This window comes from Cariama cristata, unplaced genomic scaffold (assembly GCF_000690535.1).
Source record: "Cariama cristata isolate BGI_N322 unplaced genomic scaffold, ASM69053v1 scaffold14690, whole genome shotgun sequence".
Taxonomy (NCBI): domain Eukaryota; kingdom Metazoa; phylum Chordata; class Aves; order Cariamiformes; family Cariamidae; genus Cariama; species Cariama cristata.
The window spans coordinates 5,655-15,427 of record NW_009594193.1 but is presented as its reverse complement, the minus strand read 5'-3'; the positions used below and the strand labels follow the sequence as shown (position 1 = coordinate 15,427).

The 9,773-nt window shown below is 42.2% G+C and overlaps 1 protein-coding gene across 1 annotated transcript in view; it reads left to right on the top strand.

Moving 5' to 3' along the window:
* LOC104159327 (zinc finger protein 462-like) overlaps positions 1-9,773 on the top strand; it is a gene marked incomplete at its 3' end in the record, with an annotated part of 44,067 nt that overhangs the window by 32,524 nt on the left and 1,770 nt on the right. The window contains 2 exon segments of the mRNA XM_009697212.1: positions 3,214-3,350; positions 8,816-9,039. Coding sequence (XP_009695514.1) covers positions 3,214-3,350; positions 8,816-9,039 — 361 coding nt within the window.

The window sequence follows — 9,773 nt, the reverse complement described above, 5'->3', positions numbered from 1 at the left end:
TACTGAGCCCTGGGGAACCCCAGTTGTGACCGGCTGCCAACTGGATTTAAATCCATTCACCACCACTCTTTGGGTCCAGCCCTTCAGCCAGTTTTTTACCCAGCAAACAGTACACCTGTCCAAGCTGTGAGCAGCCAGTTTCTCCAGGAAAATGAAATGCTGTGGGACACAGTGTCAAAGGCTTTACTGTAGTCTCGGTAGACAACATCCACAGCCTTTTCCCTCATCCACTAAGTGGATCACCTTGTCATAGAAGATCAGGTTAGTCAAGCAGGACCTGCCTTTCATAAACCCATGCTGACTGGGCCTGACGACCTGGTTGTCCTGTACATGCCACGTGATGTCACTCAAGATGATCTGCTCCATAACCTTTCCTGGCACTAAGGTCAGGCTGACAGGCCTGTAGTTCCCCAGATCCTCCTTCTTGCCCTTCTTGTACATGAGCATCACATTTGCTAACCTGCAGTCAACTGGGACCTCCCCTGTTAGCAAGGACTGCTGATAAATGATGCGACGTGGCTTAGTGAGCACTTCCGCCAGCTCCCTCAGTACCCTTGGGTGGATCCCATCCTGCCCCATAGACTTGTGTGTGTCTAAGTGGTATAGTAGGTCACTAACCATTTCTTCTTGGATTATGGGGGCTTCATTCTGCTCCTGGTCCCTGTCTTCCAGCTCGGGGGGCTGGGTACCTCAAGAACAATTGGTCTTACTATTAAAGACTGAGGCAAAGGAGACATTAAGTACCTCAGCCTTTTCCTCATCCTTTGTCAGTGTGTTTCCTCCACATTAAATAAAGGATGGAGATTCTTCTTAGCCCTCCTTTTGTTGTTCATGTATTTATATAAACTTTTTCAATTGTCTTTTACAGCAGTAGCCAGATTAACTTCTGGTTGGGCTTTGGCCCTTCTATTTTTCTCCCTGCATAACCTCATGACATCCTTGTAGTCCTGCTGAGATGCCTGCCCCTTCTTCCAAAGGTCATAAACTCTTTTTTACCCTGAGTTCCAGCCAAAGCTCTCTGCTCAGCCAGGCCCGTCTTCTTGCCTGCTGGCTGGTCTTTTGTACAGGAGGATGGCCTGCTCCGGCACCTTTAGGATTTCCTTCTTGAAGAATGTCCAGCCTTCCTGGACCCCTCTCCCCTTCAGCACTGCCTCCCAAGGAAGTCTGTCAACCAGACCCTTAAACAGGCTAAAGTCTGCCCAAAAGAAGTCCAGGGTAGCAGTTCTGCTGACACCCCAAGTTACTTTTCCAAGAATCAAAAACCCTATCGTTTTGAAATTGCTGTGATGGCCTCCAACCATCACATCACACGGAAGTCCTTCCCTGTTCACTAACAACAGATCCAGCAGGGCACCAGCCTGGTGCAACCAACACTAAGCATGGGATAATCAAGTGTCCTAGGAGACAGGAGAATTTGTATCACCTTTCTGAAGAAGCTTCTGTCATGTAATTTTATTTCTCCCACCATCTATCTAGCTGAAATGCAAAGTATTTTCTAGCATATCTGATAGCATATAGAGACATTTCAGAATATACAGTTTGATATGCAAAATTTAAAAACTCAGTGCTCTGTGTGTGTGTGTGTGTTTGTGAGTGTGTGTTTTTAGCTGCTTTTCTGTAGGAAAAAAAGGCCTGTGCACCTGTGCTGTTCATCATTTCCTCCTGATATGCTGGACTCTCGAGCATAACACCCTCAGCTGACATTTGAGGTCTCAGACTTGTTAAGTTCTTAGGAGACTGGTGGCAGTAAGCAGTTATGACTGGATAAAGGGGAGGAGTTCTGTTGAAGAAAATGTTGAGCACGAACCCGAGAGAATCCACATAAAAGCAACCTCTAGTTATGTTGCTAGCCTCTGCTGCTTCATCCCCTTGCTGCCTCTGTGGTAAAATTTGCTGCTTGTGGTTTATATCCTCATTGTTATCTGTCTTAAAGATTACCAGAAATTGCCAGGTCCATTCAATCTGTTCATATCTTGTGAGTGCCATTTTCTTCTATCTGCATGGAATGAAATAATCTTAAATCAGGCAGTGTTTAAATATGTTCATAGTTGCATAACAGAGTGTTCTTCTTTCATGTGGTGTCTCAAACATTCAGGGATAAATCTTGCTTCTTTCGGAAGCACAGCATGTTTCCTGTCTTTAAAAAAACAGGGGCAGGGCGGGGGCGCAAAAAAAACCCCATACCAATCCCTTCTTTAACTCACCATAGAAACTTAAATGCATCAAAGCACTCACTGAAGTTGATAGAAATACACCTGTAGCATTCAGTGATTGCTGGATCGGGCCTAAAGCTAGTTGTGTTAGTAAGTTGCCTTGTATTCAACCTAACAGTCTTGAAGAACTTCAGAGAAACTTCTAACTCTAGTTCAATGTGGCAAGGTCCTTGGCTTTTGCAAGTTTTACCACTGCTTTTGGAAAAAATGACCGAGTGCTTCAAGTTTATAGACATCTCTCATTTCAGTAGTTGAGCTTGAGGTTAGATAGGTGTAGTTAATTTCCTCTGTACGCATGTCTCTTGCAACTTTTAAGTATGCAGCCAATGTAATGCCAGCATGAAATTTTTTGTTCAGAAGTACTGTGGAGTATTCATTCATTCCTCCACATTAATAAGTAGAGTATCCTTAGTCTTGAGTTTTTAGATCCTTATAGCTGATGCTTTAAAACTTAACTACTCAGTGCCAAACTCACTGTGAAAGCAAATCTGTGTTGTATCCTGAATCTAAACATTTTACCTGGTTTTGGGCCTGTCCTACAAAGACAGAGGTGGTTAAGGATGTTATCTGCCTGCAGAAATAAGTCTGTTCTTACCTCTGCAAGTCCAGAATAGTTGGTAGATTTTGTTCAACTTGCTAAAAATTTAATCTTTGCCAGAGAAAGCACACTGATTATTTCAGCCTGAAGACAAATAATGAGCACGAAAGATGGGAATTCTTTTGCTATCTTAACTATAGCAATGTGACTGTAGAGCACGCCATGCAAAAGAATATCTTGTCAGAATGAGTGTTTGTTACTTGAGGATACAAGCCTGCAAATACCTCTGCTCATGTGTTACTCATGTGAGTTGCCCCACTGAAATGCTGTGTGGCACTGTGAAGACAAGGCTGAGTGGTATCTGTACCATTTTACACAACACGTCCCTTATAGAGCTGTGACACTTCATCGTTCCCTGCACACCTCTTCTGACTACTTCCATCTCTCCCTCCTGTTTCACAGATCTGCTTTTACTATGCACGTGGAAGCTGGGCATTCAGCAGTTCCTGAGGAAGGACCCAAAGACCTTCGCTGTCCTCTTTGCCTATATCACACCAAATATAAACGCAACATGATTGACCACATAGTTCTGCACAGAGGTAACGATATCCCTGTATGTGTCTGTATCTGATGAGGGGAATGCTGAACAACACCCTTGTCTTTCAGACTGGTTTCATTAAATTTACCCCTCTCTGTAAATCATTACATTTTTCCCATCTCTGTACATGAGGACAAGTATGTTAAATAAGCCATCAGCCCTTGAGTATCTTTTGCTTCATTTCTAGATGATGCTCTCTAGAGAGGTTAACAGTCATCAAACACCTGTTTAGCAAGAGTTGCGCTAAAGTACATCTCTGATCAAGGCCAGAGTTGTTTCCTGCTTATGTCCTTGTTATCATAAAGGCCTTGCTATCATAAACTCTTTGACAAGGTCTATCAACTAACCATAGAGGCCCTAAAATATCCTTTGATTACTTTCTTGAATTTTTCCTCTTCAGCATTCTTAGGATCAAAATAAGAATTACAGTATTTTTGGTTTTCTTTAAGACTCCTTTTCTATCTCTACCTCTCCCTTCGTTATTTAAGCCAGCTAAAAGTGGGATTAGGGATTTCTATATTCTATTAACTGAGGGCTTGCAAACTCAGAAGAGACAGCTGTTTGGGCTCTCTGGGCTGGGATTCCTGCCCATAGCTATCACACTTGATGCTTGTAGATGGTCTGTTGGCTGCTGAAATTCAAACCCATGTGTTGGGATGGCACTCTGCCTGCTTGCAGGTTGGGCAGAGTTTCACAGTAGGGTATTGGTGGTGAGCAAACACAGGGTTTGCATGCCATCTTTTTCCTGGAGGAGATCCTGGTGTGACAAGCGCTATCATAATTCCTTGTAACATACCACTTTTCAGTGTTGGTAGCTTAAAGTCCTTCTTGTACCAAAGCAGTGAAGTTGGCAGAGTTCATACAAATTTCTATCTGCTAGCAGGGCTATTCTGAGGGAACATCTGGGAAAAATGACCTATCAATGATTCAGAAAGCACATTACAAAGCTGCCTTATTTGGTTGTAGGAGTTTGGCAGATGCTTTAGCTTTTACTTCCTGCTTTGAAGGTGTTACTGTGTTGGATTTTGCCCAGCTTCACGGCATACTCAGAATTTGCTCACTTTACAGGGGAGGGGAGTTTAGTTAACCCCTGTGCAGGGCACTGTATGGTTCCAAGTGCTGCCGAGGTGTGCTCTGTTTTGTGGCTGTGCCAGGGCTCTGGTGGACACTGCCAGACCATTAAAATACAGATAGACAGACTGAGGAGAACTAGATGGGCTTAGGTAAGGTATTTTCCATCATGCTTAGACTTGTCACTGGGAACGTCCCGTTGCAGAAGTGGAAGAGCCCTTCATGAGCTCAAGCAGCTGTACTGCCTGTACTGAGGTGTTTCTGGCCAGTTGCAAGGAGTTGGTTACCTCTTGGGTAAGTGAAACTGTGGATCTGTTCTTCTATAGAGCTGTTGCTTCAGTTGCACAAACCTTGAGCCTTTGTGGTGCTGAAGCAAAGCTGATAGCAAAGGACATAACAGTATACCCACTAGAACATTGGGAGAGGTAAAACAGAGTAAAAGAAATTTTAATGGAAATGGGATTACAGATGATAAAGAATCTCAGAGGCCACTGAGGGAGGGACAAGGGTTTTCTCTGGCATCAAGCATCCAGGTAAAGGAAGTAGGGTCCTTCCTTAAAGTTCTTTCTGGGGCATATATCCAGCTAAAAAAACCTCTACAGTTGTGTTTAATTGTGTGGCAGCTGAAGCAGACAATTTTGACGAGATTTAACATGCACTGAAAGAGAGACTGAGGGATGGTGAATGTAGTCTGAGATAGCCTTCTTTTGTTATAGCCATTGCATTGGTAAAACAAGGGCGTAGCCCTGAGGTATGCTCCAGGAAAATTAGTTTTGAGGTAGATGGAGTGGTGCAATGTGTAAAATCAAGAGTGAAGGATTTGATCCATTCATAGTTAATGTTCCGTCTGTGCAAAAAGACATATTTACAGATGCATGACTCTTAATATTACTTCCAAGTTGCTGCACCCCTAATCCTTGATGAAACAGCATGTGCTTGAAATGGAGAGTATATTTGCCTCTTAATGAGTGCCTACAGAAGCTGAGTTTTACAGGGCTAAAGCATTATCAGCTAGAAACCTGAATGCCTAGTGTGAAAAAATGAGGCAAGGAATTTGCTTCTCATTAAGAATGGGGGCAAACAGGAAACTTCCAGGAGCCTTCTTCCATGTCTCACCTATTCCTCATCAGTGTAAAAGAGGTTCACCATCCCAACTGTGAGTACAGACGGCGTACAGACTCATTACAGGTGGCCTATAGCAGGGGACTGACAGAGGTAGAGGCTGCTATGCAGGTAGGTAAAGAGAAGTTTGGCTATCTAGTTCTCCCTGGCCTTTGTGACAGGCAAGCCTGGGGGGAGGAGAGACAGAGGAGACAGTGAACTCTTACTTTGTAGCCAGCAGAGGTGCTGGCCTTTAATTTAGTCTGGACAATGCAATTAGTTTTCATTATCCTTCCCAGTAGCATTCCCATCACACATTTTGAAACATGTTGGTATTTTCTAGGGCTGAATGCAACTTCACTATTGGGTCTACTTCAAAATCCTTGGGGCATTTTTTTTCTTCTTTTAGTGATCTTTTTATTCTCTTCCTGATACAAGTGGTTTTGTTCTTTCATTTAACAGAAATCACACCCATTTCTCTTGAAGAGTGACTTTAAGATAAAAAAGTCAAATTTTCAAATTTATCTCCCTCCCCAAAGGCTTCATTGCTACATATACTGATTCCTTGCATGTGGTTGTTTCTGGCATTATCCCTTGTACACACAGCTTCATTGATACATGCAGAAACCTTGTGCTCTGCTTGCTTTTGGCTACAGGAATGCAAATGCTACATATTCTGTGACTGTAGCTTGGATTTGCAGGCAGAAATGTTTATTTTCAAACACCCAACATGACCAAATAATTGGTCTGTGTCTAGTAGTAGAACTGTTTTATTTGTACTTGATTTACCTTTAAGAGAAGGAAATAACTTGTATATGCTGTGGTGTGTTGCTGAGTAAAGATTTTTTTCCTTACAACTAAGGACTGATAGAGTCATGGGCTCTTTTATGCCTTGAGCAAAAAAATGTATGTCTGCTTTGAGTTACTATACTGCAAATACCTAGTGCATTAATGGCCTTTCCATTTAATCTCTGATGTGCATTAAAATTAGCCTGAATATTTGAGTCTAATGGAAGGATTGGGTTTCTTAAACCAAGATGATGCTTTTTAGGTGTTTATTTTGTTGTTGTTTTTTAATTACACTTCTTGCTAAATTGTTCCACAATTCAGGACATCTTTTTGTGAGGCAAATACAGTAGTCTTTGTTTGGACACTGCTGAACTTTGAAGGAGTCTACACATGGATAAAGAATCTACCTCTTTTTGTTTATGTATAGGGCTTTATGGTTTGCTGTAATTTTGTCAGTTGCCCAGATATAAGTCCATTCTGAATGAGTAATTAAATAAGCAGAGCTTTATAGGGGCAAGCTGGAGATGAGAGCATCACCTTACGAAATGTGAGGTTCTGGATCCACATAACCCTGCAAGTTCCAAAATCATTGCTTGGAGGAAGCTCAGTGACATGAATACATCATGTCAAACTTTTAAATCATCCCCTGACAGTTAAATCCTTCAGGCTAGAATTGATGTTTATGGTTATTTTCCTTTTCTTGTGTTACTGTGCTGCCTTTGATTTGGGGAGTGTGTGTGTGATTATGTGATAATAGGTTTTGCTAATGTGAATTACGGACTGCTGCATTACTCCAGACTGGTAGATAAAGAGTTTTATACCATCCCATGTTTTAGCTTTTTTAATCTGTGCCAGATGTGAGAGGAGAAGTGAATTTTCAAATACTTTAATTAGTATTTCTCTTTTTGAAAACTTCACTTTTTCACCTTTTCTCTTTTGTAACCAGCTACATCACTTGTTTCAGTGAGTTCAAAAGCACACAGCTGCAACAATCTTGTAAAAAGTCTTCTTATGACCCCAGAATCACAGCTTTAAATTCTGTTTTCTCTTAGATCTGATTCTCCCCTCAACTTTTCCCACCCTGAATGTCTACAACTTGGTGTCTTTATAGCTAGAGAAGCTGTTGGTGTAGAAAAGAATTACGTCCACAGGTTTTTTTTTTAGGTCATAACTTTGGGGAAAACAACTACTTTTTTAAGTGGCCAAAGACGATGTTATGAGATAGGATAACTTTTGTGTTCAGGGAGAAGCTGAGCAGGATGGAATATTTTACTGGGCTGTAGAAAAAGTCTCATGAGCAGCAATGGCATGTGGATTGGCCAAAAGTAAATGAACCGTGGAGTTTTTGCCACCTTCCAGAAGCCCTGAGGCAGTTTGTATTTCTGTAATTGTCTTCGGATGTGATACTGTCCTCTTCACTAAAGAAAAGGGCCCAATGGCTCAGATCCATATGTGGATTGCCACGTCTCATATTCCTCTAGCCTCCATGTCTACAATCTGAGATTCAGGCCTGGGTTTTTTTGTTCATTTGTGTTAATCTGTTCATGAGGGATGAACCTGCATGAGGAGGATAAAACTCCTCCTTTAATCTGCTGTCCATAAGGAGTAACAATGCCAAATTTCAGTGTTGTAGTTCAAAAGGCCAGTTGAGTAACGAAAGCCCATAATGAGGATCTTCTGGTGACCCTCAGCGGAAGGGTCAAATTTGGGATTTCTCTTGTGCACACAGCTCAGAGGAGCCACAGTGGATGAGTTATGCACATCCGATTCTGGCTCTGTCAAATGACTGAAATTCATTGCTGCTCTGTTAAACGTCAGTGCTTTGTTTGAGAAGTAGAGAGTTTAAAAACTCAGCAAGAGCATTTTCAGTACATCATGTGTGCAGATTTTGAATCTGAGCTTTCTGAAAGCTGTGGTTATGTTGGGAAGTTTTTGCCCCTGGCTGAACTGCGCAGCCTCTTCCAGGAAAAGGTGTTACCTTGCTTACCCTCTCAGTTCCCAGAGGGCAGCTTTAGATGTGATGGTGAGGATACCAGCTCCAGTTTTTATAGAGCCAGCAGGGTGATGCATGGGAAGCACCCTGCAGCTTCCCTGTTTATTACATTTCTAGCAGCCGTTCCTGGCTGCTGTCAAGTTCTGAAGAGAAATGGACTTTTGGTCTGGCTGATTTATGGCTGGTTATGTATTCCCAGGCTCTGCTATGACTCACAGATGGAGTCTTATTTGCCCCAAAACCTCCATTCCCATCTTCTTCACCCAATAAGCAGTTACATTTGTGAGGACACCTGTGTTTGTAGCCTTGGATGATTAACACTATCATTGCAGGAAGAATTGTTGTCTTGTGTTTTTTGTGCTGGTCTAGCTTAGCTCCCATTCCTTTATAGACACGCTGCCTACCCATATGGCAGATCCTATTCCTTGTGTGTGTGGTAGTGCCCAAACTGTTAACATGTGGGCCTGGTATTTCATAAAATTTGTTAAGTGAATGTTGTCCTGTCCCTACAGAAGAGCGGGTCGTTCCCATTGAAGTCTGCCGTTCCAAACTGTCCAAGTACTTGCAGGGAGTTGTTTTCCGCTGTGATAAGTGTACCTTTACCTGCTCCAGCGATGAGAGCTTGCAGCAGCACATAGAGAAGCACAATGAACTGAAACCTTACAAATGCCAACTCTGCTACTATGAGACCAAACACACAGAGGAGCTGGATGCTCACCTACGAGATGAGCACAAGGTAACATCCAAATGGTTTTAATTTGTAGCAATCTACTCTTTGCAAATGCTATACTAGTTTACTTGCATGTCAACTCTGAGTAGCCAACTTGCCATTGGGGCTTTTTTCTCTCCCTCCCCAAATCTGGAAACTAATCCCATGTTGGGCTTCACTTTCTCTGTTTTCTATTATTTCTTTTTGTCTTTAGAAACTCAAAATTGAGGGTTTCTAGAGCTGTTCAGATTGATCAGAATTGGCAGACTGTTGTATGCAGAGTATGATTATCTGGAAAAAGGCACTTGTGTACGCTACGTTTACTTAAAGAGGGAAAAAAGAAGGTTGTGAAACAATATTAAGGTTCTGTGATTCGGCCTCTCTAAAAGGCAGAAGATTCCAAACATAAGATTGCTCTGGCAACTTCAGCAGCATGACGTGCCATGCATATTTTAATAACAAAGAAGGCAATACATTCCCGTTTACATTTAACAAGGGAAAGACTGCTTTGGAGTTTTTGTTGAGTGCCTGAGTGCAGACCTGATCCAGTCTTTGAGGAGTCATTAGAACCATTCATAGCTTTGAATTTCTGTAACTGTGAGCTGTGTAGCTGAGAGACACTTAAGTTATAGAACTGTGATGTGTTTTGGAGTATTTGTTAGAGTGCTTCCTTGTCACATTTCCAGGAGAGGCAGCTATATGCATCCACCCATTGGAGCTGAGGTGCCCAGGTCTTCCCTAAAAACTCACTCCTACTTCAT